Source organism: Belonocnema kinseyi, chromosome 10, assembly GCF_010883055.1.
Source record: "Belonocnema kinseyi isolate 2016_QV_RU_SX_M_011 chromosome 10, B_treatae_v1, whole genome shotgun sequence".
Taxonomy (NCBI): domain Eukaryota; kingdom Metazoa; phylum Arthropoda; class Insecta; order Hymenoptera; family Cynipidae; genus Belonocnema; species Belonocnema kinseyi.
The window spans coordinates 109,714,655-109,733,836 of record NC_046666.1 but is presented as its reverse complement, the minus strand read 5'-3'; the positions used below and the strand labels follow the sequence as shown (position 1 = coordinate 109,733,836).

The 19,182-nt window shown below is 33.7% G+C and overlaps 1 protein-coding gene across 7 annotated transcripts in view; it reads right to left on the bottom strand.

Annotated features, from left to right (window-relative positions):
* Window positions 1-316: 316 nt before the first annotated feature.
* The window catches only part of LOC117181487 (protein pangolin, isoforms A/H/I/S), a 786,230-nt gene continuing 767,364 nt past the window's right edge, over window positions 317-19,182 (bottom strand). For 4 of the 7 annotated variants that reach the window (XM_033374196.1, XM_033374200.1, XM_033374199.1 and 1 more), the window contains one exon: window positions 1,127-1,565. In XM_033374196.1, the coding sequence (XP_033230087.1) occupies window positions 1,127-1,565 (439 nt within the window). Of the gene's footprint in view, window positions 1,566-6,090; window positions 6,177-19,182 lie in introns of all 7 variants that reach the window. The other 3 variants (XR_004468130.1, XM_033374195.1, XM_033374197.1) reach the window with 3 other exon arrangements.

The window sequence follows — 19,182 nt, the reverse complement described above, 5'->3', positions numbered from 1 at the left end:
TTGACTATATTGTACTAATTCTGCTTTACACTATGCATCCTAATTACGACATATTTAGGGGTCCCAGTTTTTAAAATTAAAATTATTCAATTTAAATGTATGATAGAGCTGGACATTAAATAGTAGTAATTTTTTTTACAGATTTATGACAATACAGTAAACAGTCTTCTACTCTGGAATATTTCCAATGAGGGATTGAGCGTAAATGAGCTGTACCGTATTTACTAATCGCATTCATGGTATTCCTCTTGAAACTGATTTTAAAAACGTGTAAAAAGGTAAGGAGTAAAGGAGGCACGAAATAAAGTCTCGAAAAAACTGTAAAAAGTAACATCTTCTCGAGGAGTCTTCTTACATTATAAGTAATTGCGATGTGTGCATAGACTTTAAAAAAAATAACAAATTACATACAGAAAATAAGTATTTGACAAATGACGTTTGAATGAACGAACGATAATAATCATTATCGCTGAATTTCTTAATTATGTCTGCGATAAAACTACTATTCTAGAATATAGTACCTGGCACAGGAACATGACCTCTCAGTCATTGGCATCACAACATAACAAGGACTACAAGCTGCCGCACGTCACTCGCACTTGACGAACACTTAATCACACGTTTATTACACACGATTCCTCGAGTGAGTGACAGCAGCTAAACACTTGGTCCTGAGTATTTCTGTATCATCCGTTATTACTTTTGACTTTACATTGTTCTTATTGCTTTCACAAATCGGCTTTGGACATTAGTTAATTGACGATCGCTTAGTAAGATTAGTTATTGCACTTTCCTTTCTAAACCGATCGTGATACACTTGGAGACATTATCGCGACCAAAGGCACACGGATTTTCAGAGACTCCAATTTACAATTATTAACATTTACTTTCATTGTTCAAGATTCATTGTTGAAGCTTTAATTGAATCAATGAATCTTAAACAAAAATCATCAATACAAACCAATGACATGATTTGCGAAAGCCTTTGTTTTGCCGACGCAATCTCCAAGAGCCAGCATTGCACTCGGCCGTAAGAGTTCTCAGTACCTAAGCTTTTAGAATCTACGCGTAGACAAACCCCGATGACATCAAATGGTACAGTCTTGTCACTTGGGGTTGGCCGGGGCTACGTAACACTAATCGCTGGATTAGAAGGACCCGAGGGCGCTGAACCTACCTCACTTTTTATACATTGCCCTGTTAACTGATTAACGCTTAACGGGTTGTTAATATCGTGGGGATTAGTTCCAACAGGATTCCGATGTGGCGGCGCGGTTTGCGCTGAATTTGAATTCGACAGAGATGAAGAAGGCACAGGTGGTGTCAACGGACATGGACATGGACTTGCTAAGCTCGATGGAGATGGTAACACCAAAGATGGACTCGCAAGACTCGACAATCCAGATAGACCTCCTGGACTGCTCAAAGATTCATCCTCTTCCGGAGTACCTGCTTCTCCTACACTGCCTAAATTATCCTCGGAATGATCGTCTTCTCCGTCACCTTCGCCTTCGCCATCGCCATCACCTCCCTCCCCCATATACCTGATACATTTCTTCTTACGTCTGCAAATAGAACACAATAAATGATTTTTCATGTCAAAATTGTCTCAAAAAAGGATTGTACGCACACCATCATCATCGTAATCATTATGTTTCATTTCTTTTAACTATTTCTTTTTCAAAATTACTTTAAATTCTCTTCAGTGAAATAAAGTGCCCTATGATAAAACTTGGGATGATGAAGCTGAACTGGCATTTTCAAATTCACTTTGAGTATCATTAGATAATTAAGAATAAGGAATAGACGAACGCAATGTGCAGTCTGCGATCAAGGTAAAAAATCAGTCTTTTGATCGATAGTTATCGATTTAATTGTATAAGAAGACGTGAACATTAAGACCTTTGATGATAAATGCATCGCACAACCCACTCTTTAAGACTGGTTTGTAATATAAGCACATAACTGTAAGACCATGCGTTCACTCCAAGCCACACTTTCACGTAAGAACTCATATAGTAGTAGTGGTAATCAAGCTAAGAAGTCGAAAAATTGGAAAAGTCATTATTGATAATTGCAATAAATTCGATAAAAAATTAATTTCCTATTTCCATTATTACTAATTTTAGTTTTTCGAGGCCAAATGTCATCAATGAAAAAAAAAGAAAAGTATCTGATAACGATATTCGCACACTGTCTTCCATTATAAGAATATCATACTATTATGTTATACATGTACTATTAATACTTATTAAAATAACTTTCCGATTTTTACTTAAATTGAATAAACTTTTCTATTAAATCGTAATCACTTCATGGTAACATGAAAGGTTCAACAGGGTTTTGATTAGTACCCTGTCCTCAAATCATAATTCCATAATAAAGAAAGACATATTTAAGATAAAAAATCCTAATATTAAACATTTATTTATAATAATAAGTTTTGTAATGATTGTTCTAACAAACTGCTTGTATTTGCGTATCAACAAATTACAAAACTCGGTACTGAGTTCTTTCGTGTGATGCTGTCTATTATTGTAATTAATCAATTCGCTGCAAATGCCATGCGCAAAAATTGAAGAAAAAACAAGCATTAATACTGTAAGAAATGAAAGCGAAAACTGAATCTCAACTACAAAAATATATCACGGCAAGTATACAAAGTTGACCACAACTTTTTTATTAGGAAAAATTCTACAAATCAGTTGACAGAAAATAAATTATGAAAAATTAACATATTGCAACAGTGAAATCAACAATTGAAGCACCGCCTTGAAAAGTTATGTGCTATTATTCGATCTGACACTTCAATTTCATGTGGATCAGGCCTGACCTGTAATTTGGCTCCGGAAAGTTTTGAAATACTAGATTTTATATAGTTTTGCTACTTTCGTATCGTCATGATAAAAAAGAGGGCAAGAGTGTACTTTACCCACGTAAAGTACACGTGAAAATATACGTGACATATCCAAAAACACGGAATTACAACTGAAATTCGATTGTTTACGATGTATTCACCGTTGAAAATGAGGTTTAAATCTCACGTTATATTACACATAAAGTGTTCTAAAATACCACCCGAATGTCATGTAGGTTTTCATGATTAAAATTATAATATAATTAACTTTTTCTTTTAAGTCGCTATGAATATTAACTGAATTTCTCGCTGGTTCTGAGATTTTCACTTGCGTATTTAGATAGCTGAAACGGTTAAGCACCTAGCATAAAACGACGTGTCGGTTCAAATCGAAATCGCAGTGAAATTTGCAGAAGTTTTTATTCGCGTTTTTCAGACAAAATGAGAAGAAATTAGTTTAAAGATTTTTTTAATATGTGTGTCAATACAACAGATATCTTCTAAACAGATTCCTCTGATGAGAAAGTCAAAGTAGAGACATTGCCACGATGGCCGAAAACCGCATAAATTTATTTACTGTCATTTTTTTAAAATGAATTTTCAGTTTTGAGCACATTTTAGAAATACTTGCAATTTTAGAACGGTATCTACAAGAAGGCACGTGTAATTAATATATACATATATATGTGTATTACATGTTATGTGTCTTTGATATATGTTGTCTCAATATATAAGTTTCATTATGAAAATAAATCTGAAACAAAGTTATTATATTTTTTTACATATCACTGTCTATGTTTGCAGCATGGATAGCATTAGTGGTATAAAATGGTACAAGAAATCTTGACGAAAACTAACATGAGATTTAAAAAAATCGTTCCAGGATTATATTGATCATCGAAAATAAATTTCTTTCGAAATTTTGATGTTCGTAATTTGCTTTATACAATTAAATTGTATAAAACGTTTAGGCACACAAGGCATTTTGTTAAATCTGTACACAGTTGGCTATTTTCTTATAGGGACAAAATTTCCAATGAAAATATTATTCTTGGAGTCACATTCACTTCGATTTACTGTATCCTTTTCAACTCATTACGCCCGGTGAAGCGAGCGTAAAGTTCTATGTGGCTCCGCTATCGAAGGTACCCATGTGCAGTTATCATCTGCCTGAAATTAACTGCATTGCGCCTGCTTCAAATGTAAGAAAATTTGCGTTTTTACGGATGACCGGACAAAAAAACATTATAGTTAAAGTATTCTTTAAAATTCTTTTAAGAAGAAATATAAAGACGTAAATTTGTGTTTTAAGGTAGTCCTATTTTTCATTTAGCAACCCTTCCATTGTAATTTGTTTTAACTTGTGCCAGGGACATTATAATTGTACTTCTTTATTATTTGAAGCCAAGGTTTTATTTAAAAATAGCCATTTACCTAATTATTACATATGCAAAATATTAGAAAAAAATATTAATCCATCAGGCTGTAACATGGAACCCCGTACAAGTCCCTTATGTATAAAGCCCTTTAATGCTTTGAGAATACGAGTCCGTATGAAGCTCGCATTGTTTCTCAATTTTTTTTTTAAAACTCAGATTTATTCATTGAATTAACCAGCCAACGGAACGGTCTGCACATGAATTTTCTAATGATAATAGAGAAAGCATACCGTTTTTTAGGGTTTTATATTTCATCAGCCAATGATAGTCAATCTCACGAATAAGATATGCCCACTACATTAAATAATGTTTACATTTTCTTTAAACGCTAAGAAATAGCACTGTAAGGATTAATTTTCTAGGTAAATATTATTTTTGGTCCCGGTAAGAGGTATCAGATAAAAATCGTACGAGAAGCTTTCGTTAGATTCACAAATTGTTACCTTTATTCAAGAATTTTAAACAGCACCATGGCGACAATTTTTAAATACCATAGAATTGCGTTATTGCGAAAAAATTACCACCACACAACATCAATACCAATCCTTTAGGGGGAAGGCTACTTGGAAAGAGAAAGCATATGTGACAGAATAATCATCAATTACAAAAAATTGTATAATTTTATAATAAAAAAAACGAAATCTTGAAAATAGCGATATCGATTAGAATGTACCATATTCATTTTGCTCGCAACAAATTCAAATGTAATCTGTATTAAGAATTTGTGCAAATCTAAATAATCAATCATTTTAAAATGAAAAATCGATTTCTTGAAAACTATTTGAAATATCGATTTGAAATTTTTGGATTTATTAATCCCACAGTAAATCCTATCGAAAAGTGGTAAAACCGTCTTAAAAATATGTCGCCACAAATAATGTAATCGTACACTACCCTTGTCGGTGATATATTTTCAGACTCTAGCAATTTCATTGTCAACTAACTTTCTTTTCGGCATGAAATTTATATAAATTTTGGGTAAACAGTTCGATACTTCACTATTTATAACATCGAATTATAAAATGACTAAATTTGGTTTTTATTATGGCCTTTGGTCTGTTTTTGCATAAAAAAATAATTTCTTTATAATTTAAATGAGAAGCATATGCATTTCCTCATGTATCTATAGCATCTTCAGGGCTGTTAGTATAGATTTTTTAATACATAACACAATATTCACTTAACGGATATATATCAGTTAACATATTTTAATACTAACCGGATACCGTTGACATAGGCAAAGAGGCATATTTTAAGACACCAGAAACCAATTGTAAAAACATCCACTATTAAACCTATCGAAAGAAGGCAAAATTTATTGCATGCTATTAAATATTTACACGAAAATTATGTAAAATTCAGTCAAAGATGTCCGTCCAGTTAGTATAACCATAAAAAAGTAATTTTATTAATTCATTCGTTTAGTCGTATTTGAAAACCAAATTTTGTCGCTAGGATGTCAAAATTTAAAAAAAAAAATAGTTTTTAAATGTTTTAAGATAAGGGGGTATTTAGAAGGGGGGACCTTGGAAGAGGTGGAGGGACCATGCTAAATATCCCTGTACGAGATGCGGTAATTGTTCGTTGTACGAGTTCGTTTACCAGAAGTAGGACCAGATTTTGTGACACGATCCCATATGGGAACATGCAAGGAAACCACGGGAACCTTTTCATCGCTTACAACTAAAGCAGCTTTTATTTCCTCTAAGATCAAACACACTAGCAGGAGACTCAAGCCGCAAGCGAACACAGGGTAATTAATTCTTATGCAGGTTTCTGTACGGCAGGGCTCACCAATTTCGACAGGTGTTGGCTGACACGACAAATGCGTGGCTGACAGGAAGTTATTATGACATTTTTCTCTTCGGTTTCCAGGAATCCTACGAAGGATTACGGTTGTTACAGTCAATCGACCTGCCTTCTTAATGTAGGACCTGAACTTTTGTACTCGAGTTTCCAATACATATAAGTAAAAATATTAATGCAATTTTAATTTTGAAAAATTTATTAATTTCATATACAAATGAAACTTCAAGTTAAATTTTGAAATAGGAGAAAGTGTTTGGACAAATTTCAAAGAAAATTTATAAAGAATAAGCACGAAATAAGAGAACCGCCCAAACACCTTCATTACATTCATTTTTTCCCCTTGATTTTGTAAGAACTTTGAATAAAAGTTTCAAATATATACCTGAGCTTGTTATTTTTTTTGTTTTATTAGAAAACGTTACTACTTAGGAATTAATAAAAATTAGTAGATAATAATAATAATCTTAGTTATCTTAGTGATTTAACTCAAAGAGGAATTTCTAAGTATAATGAAAATGAACAAATTAATTGCTGCCTAAATTTGAATAAGTGAGAAGTGGGTCACTGAAACAAATCAGTGAGAATTCTTACTGGTCAATCAGTTAATTTTTCATGACTGATAAGTAAAACATAGAATACTGGAATTCCAGTAACTTTTTATGCTAAGAAAACAGTGAAAAAAACAATAAAAAGTTTAGTGTATAGTTGACGATTCTCAGTGACTTTTTGCTAGAAGTACGTCTCTAGAAGTACCAAATAAAAAACTGTGGTCAACCACTTTTCTCTAAAATTATTTATTTTAGACAAATATGCTTATAAATTACTTATAGAAAAGGAATGTTCGATTTGGTTTTTTAGGATATATGCAGGGTGTCCCACATTCAAGTGTCAGGACTTATACAGCTGTATAAAAATAAAAAAATCGAAAATTTCTTTTCCAAAAATTTGAATTATAAAATATGTAGGCTGGACCAAGCAGGAGTGCCTTATAAACAGTCGTGCGTATGTAAGCAGGTGGGATCAACACATTTACGCTCGCTGATATGGGTTGATACGGGAACTTTCGAAGTGCGCATGCGTCACCGTCGTCAGACGCCCATTTCCAACTTTCCGCTGGCTCTACAGGCACGCAATTTCCTATTGACTTTTTAAATTGATATACAGCTATAAAAGTTCGGACGCTTGAGTCTGGGGTACCCTGTATATTCGGTTTCGGTCTTAATTCCTTCGGCATCGAACCGAAGTGTCTATGACGAAGCCACAGAACACATCCTTGGGTACCAGATAACAATCGCCGATAATTGACCAGGGTGGTCCCCGAAGGAATAGCCCAGAAGTGGAGGTGTAATAATCGTGCCGAAAGTTGAATGACACCTGGGTCTGGTGCTCTGAACAGTAACTCTGGGATACCGGGCGACCTCTCAGACTATGCAGCTTTATCCTTGCGTCCGGGGTTCTACAAAGACGGATCAACCCTTTTCCTAGCTTCTCGTGGGAACAAAAATGACACAATGAAACCACTAAAAAGTTGTAGGTGCGGTTTAGAATGATCACATGCGCCGAGCACCCGTCAATGGGACAGTAAACGGTGCCAATAGCCATAGACTTCGGGGTGTTGAGAATAATTTAGATGAAAACACGACGACGAACCAGCGAAACGCTTACATTGAGTGGACAAATAAACTCAAGGTGAACTTACTAGACTGCTACAATGCCAGCGTTATTCCTGCTCAGGTAGACCTTATGGCTCGTATGCATACTCTGCGGTATATAAATAAGTTTTCGGTGTCAAAGGTCAATGAAATGAAAAACAGATGTGGAATTTAGTCAAAAATGGCTACGTTTCGGACTCAGTGTAGTCCCTTTTCAAGACTGAACAACTTTCGACATTGACATGTGATCCATTCTTCAAGAAAAGGATTAGAAAATGAATAGAGATACAAATGTTTGTATATTAATGCTATCGACGTAGTCATTAATATGACAACAATTAACATAAGTACTCTGTGGTGCCAGGAATACGCCGAGCTTCAGCACGTTTCGCATCAGTAATTACGACATCAACGTACCCATCTTTTGAAAACTGGATATCTGCGCTGAGCGCTTTCCCGACTGCTGTATGAACAAGCCGCAGACGAAGAGAAGGAACCAAAATTTAAAACCAACCGCTGAAAACGGGCACCTTCTGAGAAATGATCGCGATTTTAGGGAAAGGAGGAACATGGACATCCATGTTGCTTCTAAACCCCAAAATATGGACGAAATTGATGCCTCTCTTCTTAAAGATATCTCGGAGGAGTCTGACCTCTGCACCATCAATTGTTCAGTTCATGGATATACGAGAGCTTTGGCTGATTAAAATCGAAGGCTAAAACCGACGATGTATTAAAAGGTTAAAAGACGCTTGCATCAACTGAACAAGAAGAATCTGAAGCGAAAGGAGAGTACAGAAAAGTGAGAGCTGGCTCCCCGTTTTTGTCAAAAATCCACCGTACACAGGATCCCAAAAACACTGAATTTGACTGGCAAGAAGAATAATGGCACGAAGAACTTTTTCGCTGCATAGCCAGATGGTATTAAGAACCTCTGGAGGAAGAAGTTTACTTCTGCACACCAACATCTGGCCCGCCTAATCACCTAATATTTAAAGTCGGAAACGACCATTCCGCAGTGGCTGGTGTTAGCATGCACTATACTCCTACCGAAAAAAGATGACTCCTTCAACCCAGAGAATTATAGGCCAATAACTTGTTTGAGTACGCAATATAAAACCGTTACAGCTATAATAAACAACAGGATTATTTAAAGAATTGGGCCTGCGTTGAGGGAGATGTACGAACAACGTGGCTCGAAAAAAATTGTAGCAGGCTTCCGATTGAGCCTGTTAATTGAAGGGTGCGTCTGCAAAAACGCAGCACCCCATGAGCGCGTCCTGTAAATGGCCTGGATTGACTACTGGAGAGCTTTCGATTAACCTCTCATAGACTTATCATCGGTCTGTTGGAAAGCTTGAATGTTCATTTACACATAGTCAGACGCATAGAGAGATTCATGCCCATTTGGAAAACTAGATTTACTATCTCATCTTGCATCAAACTTCTTCCTGAATCTCTCGAACTACGAAATTCTCCTGGGTACCACTGCGGCGATACTGATCATGATAAGCATAAGATCACTCATTTCTTTTATATGGATGACCAGCAGATATGTGTTTCTAGTTCCAGCAAACAAGACTTTGCTCTAAATATTGTCAAGAAGTACACAAGAGTGTTTAGGATGGACTTCCAATTGGTCAAATATGCTAAGATTCATCTGAAGAAATGAAAGCTTATAGACGTTCCCGACAATCCTAACCTTGTGGATATAATTCTTATTAGCCACCTTGACATTAGAAAGATCAACACAGACCTTGGCGTGCTTCAAATACACATTCAGGACGTCACATCAGTGAAGGAGACTTTCCGAAGCAGATACAATCATCTTCTTTGACAGATTTGGTCTTTGAATCTGTCAGCGTTAAAGAAAGAACCCGCAATAAACATGCATGCCGTCTCGGTACTATTATACTCGTTTAGGTTTGTTCATTGGACGAAGAATGAACATACGGTCCTTGATATCGCCACACTTAAGATTATGAAGATGCATAAGAACTTGCATATCAATTCGTTCATTCCGGGATTATATCTGCAATGTCTTCATAACCGAATTTTTCTAAGTACAGCTTACATAGTTTCAAATGGCGGAGATACTCTCATAAAAAGGGCCGGGAAACACGAGATGATTGGCAAAGGAGCATTCCTTTACGAAGCCGCAGATCAAACAGCTGAGACCCTTAGTCTGAATTTTAACATCAGAAGTGAAGGAAGTACCTTACTCCATCTAGATACTTCACTTGTAAAAGTCGAAGTAAAGAAAGCAGAGGTTGAAAAATTCCGCCAATCTCGCAGTCATGAAACGTGACCATAGGTGTGTTTTATCGTCTTTCTACGGGGAATTCAAACGCAATATAACGCACTATGGATATTTTTTACGTTCAATTTTAATAGAATGATATACAAATATGAAAGAAGAAAGAAATCCGCTTTGGGACAAAAAATATTGTTTATTGGAATTCCACCTTTAAAGTTGAAAATTGGGATTCATTTTAATTAAATTATTTTATTTTACTTCAATTTAAATTGAACTTTTGTAGGTAACTTTAAAATTGTAATAGTTTAAAACACATTGACATAGTTGAGTATTTCTTGAGCTTAAACAATCAGCAATTATAAATAATAAATGTCGTATATAAAAGATTTCAAAATTAGGGGTCTTCCATAAACTACGTAGCCTGTCTAGTGCGAGGAATGGAGTCACTGAAAGACTACAATGTGTCAAATGGTAGAAGAGGGGGGGGGGTGTCTGCGGTACATGGTTTTACATTAATATAATTTTATTCTAAATACACTTGTCAACTCGATTGTAAAAAAACCGAAGAAAATTGTTTGCCTGTAATAAATGATTTACATGCATGGCTTGTCTTCATGGTTGAAACTGTCAACCATGTCAGCCACTGGCTGACTGTTGGTGAGCCCTGCTGTACCGGTTCACGTAAGTGTTGCGCGTACCCCCTGTACGTTCCTCTATGCGTTCATGTCTCATTTTCTTATGTTTCTCCGGTAAACTTTCTGGTGCAAGTTCTCGCCATAGCTCGGGTTAAGATGACGGGGTATTAATGACTGATGACAACTGGGTATTGAAAATATTAAAGTATCCTCTCATTTAACTAGCGTCTAAAAAAATCACACAGGCAAAGAAACTTCGTTGATCACTAAATTTTCCGGATTAAAAAATAAATCTTCGGCAAAATTTGCAAGCGGTTATTCTCTAGTGTTCTTAATTATGCCAGTTTACGTGTATTTGAAATTTAATTTCTTTAATTCCGAGGTAAAAATAGTAAAGAATCATACTATTAAACTAAAATTTAAAAACTTGCATGTCAAAAGTTCATCCTGAGGTAGCAAAAAACTACGAAGAATTTTAAACTGAATTTTTTTGAAGGTATGAGTGAGAAAGGAAAATAAAAAAGTGTTTTTTTCCCCTGAAAAACCGCCAAAATAAGCAAAACAGCAAGTGAAAAAAAGTATGAATTTTTTGAGAATTTTTTTAAGGTGATGATTTTGACGTGCAATAACCAGCTTTTTACCAAATAATCTATACATTTGAAGAAATTATTCTTGTCTGAAAATCCACATTCATTCACAAGCTGTGCAAAATAGTATAACATACATCCTGTTGTTGTTTTTTCCATAACAGTATAGTGCATTTTTTTGCAATAAACAAATGAGCCAAGTAGTCGCTGCAATATGCGCGACGGATTATAAAAATTCGTAACACCTTTAATTTTCATTTCTCCATTCTCAATTTTTGTCTGCATATTTGAGAATTCTGAACAAACATGTTAAGGTAAAAAAAAAACGGAAAAATATTATCCAAGTTCAAAATGAATAAAATTGTTTATAAAAAAGTACTATATTGTTATGAAAAAAAAACAACAGAAAGTATCAATAAATAAATCACCAAGGTGATGTTAAAGAATTCTTGAAATGACCAAGTGATCCACATGCATTTTCTGTGAAATTACGAGAAAATAGTCTTAACGTATAGTTTTGGAAACAGAACGCATCAGCAATATGCTACTTTCACTTCGAGTGTTGTATTTATCACCATTTATTAATACATAAATATATCCACATATAGATTATAGAAAGACGAAATTTATCTAAGTGGAACATAGTTGCTGCACTCTGTTATCGGAAACTTTTATTAGTTTATTTTCTTTGGAAAAGTGGAACATGTGGTCCATGTAATTTTAGAGGAGGTCAGGAAGAGTCCATGAAGGTAGCAGAGTATCGAAATTCAATAGTCGAAAATCGATGTCTAACAGATTATCTGGATGAGCATACCAGAACATCTGTTTAAATTTACCAGAATATCTGGCTATGTTGACCAGAACACTGTATTCTCAAGCTACCAGAAAGCTGTCTAGTAAAGATTTCTGGTTAATCTTACTAGAAATTCTGGTTGAATTTACGCGAATTTCTGGTAAAATTAACCAGAAAATTGTTAACCAGAATTTATAGTAAGGGTATACTTAACACTCTATTCTATTTGAATTAACCAGAATTCTGGTTGGCTCAACCAGCATATTTTTGGGTGTACTAATTTTTTTTTTTAATTTTATGAAACTTGAATGTATAATGAGTACATATTAATCAGTGAAAAGAATTATAAACGCATATGATCATCACAAAGTCGATTTTATAATTCACGCTTGCAGCATTCATGTATTTTTATTTGTATATTCATTTACTTTAAAATTTGTATAATTCAGAAACGCATTAGCACTAACAATTTTCCTTTCGGGTCTCCTATAATGTGCATGTCTAAGATTTATCTTATTCAGAATAAAATTTTAAACATTTTTGATCGCAAAGTTTTGGAAAAATCGTGAATGTTGTTTTTCTTTCTTAATCTTTATAATGTGCCCAATTGTTAAAACTTTGCAGATTTTTTATTTGAGCTCATATGGGAAAAATTAATTATTTTAATGGAGTTACCAAAATTAAAAGAAATATAGAAGCTATAAAAATTATGAATATTTTTTATTAGCACATAAAAACTTTTTTATCTTTATAATGTGCTTCCTAAAAAATTGAAAAGGTCATATTCTTCAAAATGACGAGTTAATGTAAATCTCAATTTTCAACCTCAACTTTAATTTTTCTTGAAAGTATATTTTGAACATAAGAAAGTTTTTCTATGCTGAAAAAAATTATTTATAGAGCTCCTAGACTTTTTTATTTTCAGATATATAGATTTTACATACTTTGAACGATTTCAAGAAATTCACAAAGAAATCGAAATATCTAAAGGATTGTATAAGCATTTCAAATAATCTAAACGCTTGCAAAATTGTTTACAAGATTTTAAGAAATTTCCAATATACCACTGTTTTCAACAAAAAATCCAAAATTTCAGGACGATTATTATACGAATATTTCAAAAAATTCATCAACATTTCAAGGGTAATTTTACGGCAAACCTGCAGATCGAAAGTAAAAGGTCACTCATGTATTTTACATGGACGATCTTAAGATCTATGCTGCAACATAAGAGCAACTACATCTATCTCTAGAGATTTTCTAACGAATACGAAGGAAATAGGAATGGAATTTGGGTTAGACAAATGCGCTAAGGTTTATTTGAAGCGAGGAAAACTTAATGGCATCCCTGAAGACCCTGAGCTCGTCGATAGAAGCGCTATACGACACCTTGGCGCTGGAGAGACTTATACATACCTGGGCTTGCCACAGAGCCACATTCAGGATATGCCATCTATAAAGGATACTCTCCGAAGCAGATACAAACGTCTCATTCGGCAGATTTGGTCTTCTAAACTGTCGTCGAGGAACAAAGTATCTGCAACGAACGTGCTTGCCGTACTAAGCACGAGCTCAGATCCCTTGATATCGGGACATGAAAGCTTATGCACATGAACAAAAGTATGCATCTTAAGTCTTCTGTTCCGCGACTCTACATCTCACGTCGACAAGGTGGTCGCCGAATATTAAATCTTGAATGTCTTTACAGCAGGATTATTCTGGGTACATCATATAGAGTCGCAAATTGAAGAGACCCTCTTCTTGAAATGGTCAGGAATCACGAAGAAATGGGCAAAGGAGCGTTTCTGTACAAAGCAGCGGAGGAGGCTGCTGAAACACTCGGACTTAACTTCAGTATTAGGGGTGAGCAAAATACATCAAATCTTATCTATCTCGAGTACTCACTCCTGAAAGCCCGGATTAAGAAAGCACGAGAGAAAAACTTCCGTGAACAGCTCCTCGATAAGAGGATGCACGGCATCCTCCATACCTACCAATTGATGCACCTACCTATGGTAGTAAGAGTACCGACGAGAGTCGCAAGGAATAGGCGCACCTATACTTGCCATTCTCATAAGCACCTGACAGAAGGGAATTGACAATCGACAGGAGCACCTGTGATTGCCAATTCCGAAAGCAGCATAAATGTCAGCCAACAGCCGAACCTTTGGTTGCCATTTTCAGCATTACTGACAAACCGACATTACCGATTTACCCGACGCTACGGACTTTACGAACGCGTATACGATTTCTGTAACGAACAGGTGCAATTGTCGTTACAAAATCGAAGACATAGATGTTAACTGACTGGAGCACCTGTAGTTGTGATTTATTACCCTTCCTGGCTTTACCGACATTTATAAAAATACTGTGGCATAAAATCGTACCTAATAGGAGCACCTGTGAATGTCATTTTAGCCGATATAAACGCTAACCTATAGGCGCACATATGGTTACTGTTTATCACACACTTACCGACACGTCACCCACGCAACAATCGCTCCCCACTATACCGTCCCTTACCTCAACCTCTCTTTCCGCGATTACCGTACCTACCGTATAGGGGGTGATTTAGGGCGCGGATATTTGTAAAACCGATTTTTGTCGATTTCCGTGCTTGCAATTTACGACGTTCTCTTTTTTATCTATAATTTCAAGAACCGGAATAACATATAAAGAAATCCTATTCAATTCGCCTTCGTTCAGTATTCGTTCCTAATCGCATCTAGCCACAAGCAAATCAAATTTAAATTAATTAGAGTCACACTCATCACACACGCCCTTACGATGCAACCGCGCTACACAAAACAACTATATTTAACATTGCATCTTCGCTTACACACACACACACGCGCGCGCGCACACTTACAAATACATACACCCGCCACAAAAAACACTAGGGCTTAAGTTAGAATTGCACGATCAGTAGGGAAATATATACTTTAATAATTATTTAAAATTAAAAGATCTGTTTTTTTATTGTCTCTAAAACCTTACCCTGGCTAGACTGAAGCGGCCGCTGAGACAATTAATAAAGAGGGAACAAAACGGATCGTCACAATTTCAGCTATATATTTTAAAAATACTCAAGAATTTTAAAACGAGCATTCTTTTATTTGTAAGGAACATGCTCTAGTCTCTAGTGATTACATAGGAAAAAGGCATTTTCAGAGTAACATGTTGGACTTTCAATTTTTTTCGCAGCAACGCTTCATATTGAGCTTCCCATAAAAGGCAGACTTTCTAATGACCCTGTGCCTGCATGAGGTTTTGGAGAAGGTGCACAAAATCTGGTTGTACGAAATCAAAAAAATACCAATAACTACTTGATGAATTTGAAGGCTAGCTCTACGTGAACAAAATTTACTGTAGTTATTAACTTTGCAAGGCAATATATTAATTTTATTTTTAAAAATGTCAAATTTCCAGGTTTCCTAAAAATTTTAATAATCAAAAAACCTGGAAGCTCAAAATATCAATTGAAAGATAAGTTTCTGCTGTATGTTTTTAACATATTAAGATAGAGTGCTAGTCATGAGCTTGAGCCACCTGTGTACGAGTATCGTTTAAGTTCTTTCAAAGTTAATTATATAAGATTTAAAGCTTTTTCTCCTAAGTAGGTTGAAAGCTGTCAAAATTTTATATATAATACACCTAGAATAAAGTAATTAAATGCTTTTTAAGAAGATATTGCAAAAATAATGCAAATTTAATGTTTTCTTAAAATTTAAATGACATCTGAAAAAATAGACGTTTTTTAGCATGTACTTGGGCTCATTTTAAAGGTAAATTTTTATAAAATCACACCAACCTGGGACAATTTTTGTTCCGTTGTTTTGTTGCATGGAGAAAAATGTTAACTTTGAACCATAAAGTTGAAAATTTTAAAATATTTTCTCTTCTGAGAGAAATATTGTTGTGCAATATATTATGATGAACAAGGTGCATACAATAGTATGTTGCATTACAACGGATGAAACACAGCGATAGCAACGAGTGTGAAGTTTGCTGCCTGAGCGAAGCGAGGACTGCATTCGCATGAGTTGCGATCGTTGTGTTACATTCCTAGTAATGCATATTATTTTTCATAGCAAATCTATTGGAGATTCGAGTTCAGATACCTGTAGACCCTACCTCTCTATAACCCTACCTGTGTACCCTAAAGCTTAAACAAAATGTTTCAACCCTAGGGCTGCAAACACCGCCTTTCAGCCCGCTCTACACGTACCAAAACTCGAGAACAAAATGTTTCAACCCTAGGGATGCAAATACCGTGTTTCAAACCGCTCTACAGGTATCGAAACTCAAAGTTTCAATAGGGGCGCTATGAACAGTAAATTTAATTAATTAAACGTAACAATTTATAACTTTTAATTAAGAATACAAGGAGTTATGTTCGATAAATAAATTCATCTTCACCCTGGAAACTGGAAAAGCAGGAAATTATCAAGTTCTTTTGCCTATAGAGATTTTTTTAAATATGCAGCTTCTCTTTCTAACTTATGTATTTGCTCCTTTTAAATGACTTAAGAAGAGAGAGTACATATTCAGTATCATATAAACTTTGCCCAATCCCTGCTTCTCGAACTGCCTATCCCTAGCTGAGCACTTGGGGCTATAATTAAAATATTTCGGATGACTTTTCTCTTCCAACTGAAATTCATTGCACCATTAAAACAAAATAGAATATATAATATTGATTTTCAGTCAAAATTCCGGATGTGGGCATGCCATTTTTCGTGAAGTCATGAAAATTTAACTGTCGCACAGTCGTCAAGTATAGATAAATTTAACAATATCCCACCCCATAGTTTTTTTCACTAAGTGCTCCAACTCAAATTGAAAATTTTTTTTGATATCATATGTAGTAAATACAAAAAAAAAATAAAAATTCAATAACGTTTTTGTACTCTCAACGGTAAATGCTAAAAAAAAATCAAATTTTCGTTGGGCGTCTCATGGTCGCCCAGAGCATGTGGCAATGTGAACGAAAATTCAATTTTTTTAGCACTTTATCCTTACACGAGCTAAGCTAGCAGGGAAAGACGTGGGGCGCGAATCAAGCATCCTAGAGTGATGAGTGCGTGCACAGCTAAAGTCTCTTAAGGTTCAAAATCAGCGAAGGAAACGTTTCCTTTAATACTAGACTATTATATGCGCACGCTCACTTTTGTGCTCATTTCTATCATTTTGCCAATTCCCTAATAACCATTTATTTGTTAAAATTTTCTGAGCTATTATTAGGGAGCGTTCACATATTACGTAACTTTATTTTGGACCCTTTTACCTCCCCCACCCTAAAAGCAGTTACGTCACATTTTCTTGGTATTAGTTTTAAAAATTTAATAGACGTTCTGTGAATAAAAATTATTTTTTTCAAAATGAAATGCAGTATAGAAATAAATGAAACAAGATTTTGACATAACACAACAACGCTTTTTTCATATTTTTTTATTCACACAAATTTTCAAATTACGTACAAGAAAAGAAGTATTAGCAGTTTTTCAACAATTATATAAATATAAATTTTATACTTTTCATGAAACAATTAGGAAAGATTTATAAATATTTCAAATGTGTCAAAAAAAAAGAATGTAGAAGATTTAAAGAATATATATTTTATTTTACAGAATTTTACAAATTATTAGTGAAATTCGAGACTTTTCAAAAGATATTTAGGACTTTTAGAATTTCGCAAGAAACAATAGGTATTCGACAAATTTTTGGAAATGCTTCCAAGATATAAAATATTTGAAATCTATGCAAAGCCTCTTGAATTCCTTAAAATATTTTTAAATTAATCGAATTGTTCTTGAAATTTTGAAAAATCATTTAAAATATAAGAAATTTATTTCAAAATCTTCCAAAATTGCCTACGAATTTGAAGAAAATTAGAAAATATTTTTAAATATTTCAGATGCGTCAACAAAAAATCTATATTTGAACAAAAATTATTTTACGGAATTTTACAAAATAATAGGAAAAATTGGAGCCCTATTAAAATACATTTATGAATTCTAGAAGTTTTGCAAAATTAAAATATATTTTATGAATGTTCAGAAATGTTTCCAATTTATAAAATAATGTTATTCTATACAATACCTCTTAAATTCTTGAAAACATTTTTAGCAAACTGGAATGTTATTTGAATTATAGGCATGTGCTACTTTACCATACGAGTATTTAGTTTTCCACACTTTTTGTCCACAATTTTGAATTTTTCAGAAAAACATTAGTGTCCTATTTTTCAATACTACAACATTAAAATTCTTTACTTTAAAATCTTCTACTTTTTTCGAAATTTAAGGAAATATTTGAACATGTTTTTAAATCTATTTGAATTTTCTCCTAAAATTCATTTTTCAAATTAAAATATCTTATAAGTTTTCATATTTTTTTAATCGTTTTAAAACTTCAAAATATTTCTTCAATTTACTGAAGTTTGTTCTAAAATTATAAATTATGGCAAGATGTTTCTTTAAAACTTTTAAACTCTTTTTTTTTAATTTTATGAAATAATTTGAAACGTTTTGTAATATTTTTAATGAGCTCTTAGAACTCATTAGTAAAAAATTGTTTGAAATGTTCACATGAATCTTAAGTATATATTACTCATTCTCTTGACTTCCATATTTTTTTCAACAAATTTTGAGGTCTTTAAAACTTAAAATTATTTTTTCAAAATTAAATATTAACTGCTTAAAATTGTCCCACAAATCTTTAAAAAAAATTAATCTCAAAATCCTTCAAAATTTATAAGAAGCTTCAATTCTTCGAATTCTTAAAAATAAGTTTTTCTCATCATTTTATTTTACTTATCTCTTTGAAAATGTAAAAAAGTTTAGCCAGACGTTAAAAAAGAAAAAAATTTTTGCTTCTTAAAAATTCAGGAATTATAGTATGGTAGCGAAATGTTAAGAAAAAAATTATTTCACAACATAAAAATATACAAACAATTATTTTCATGGCAACATTAAAATAACTTTCACTTTATACTTTTGTAAGAAGAATGTAAGAATCATGTGTTAATCGCATTTTATATTTTGTAGTGATTTTTCGTGCTTAGCATTATTTTCAGGTAAATTATATAAAATGTTAAGAAATAATTGGAAAATATCTGAAAATGCCCCTTAATTTCGTTCGAATCCCTGAT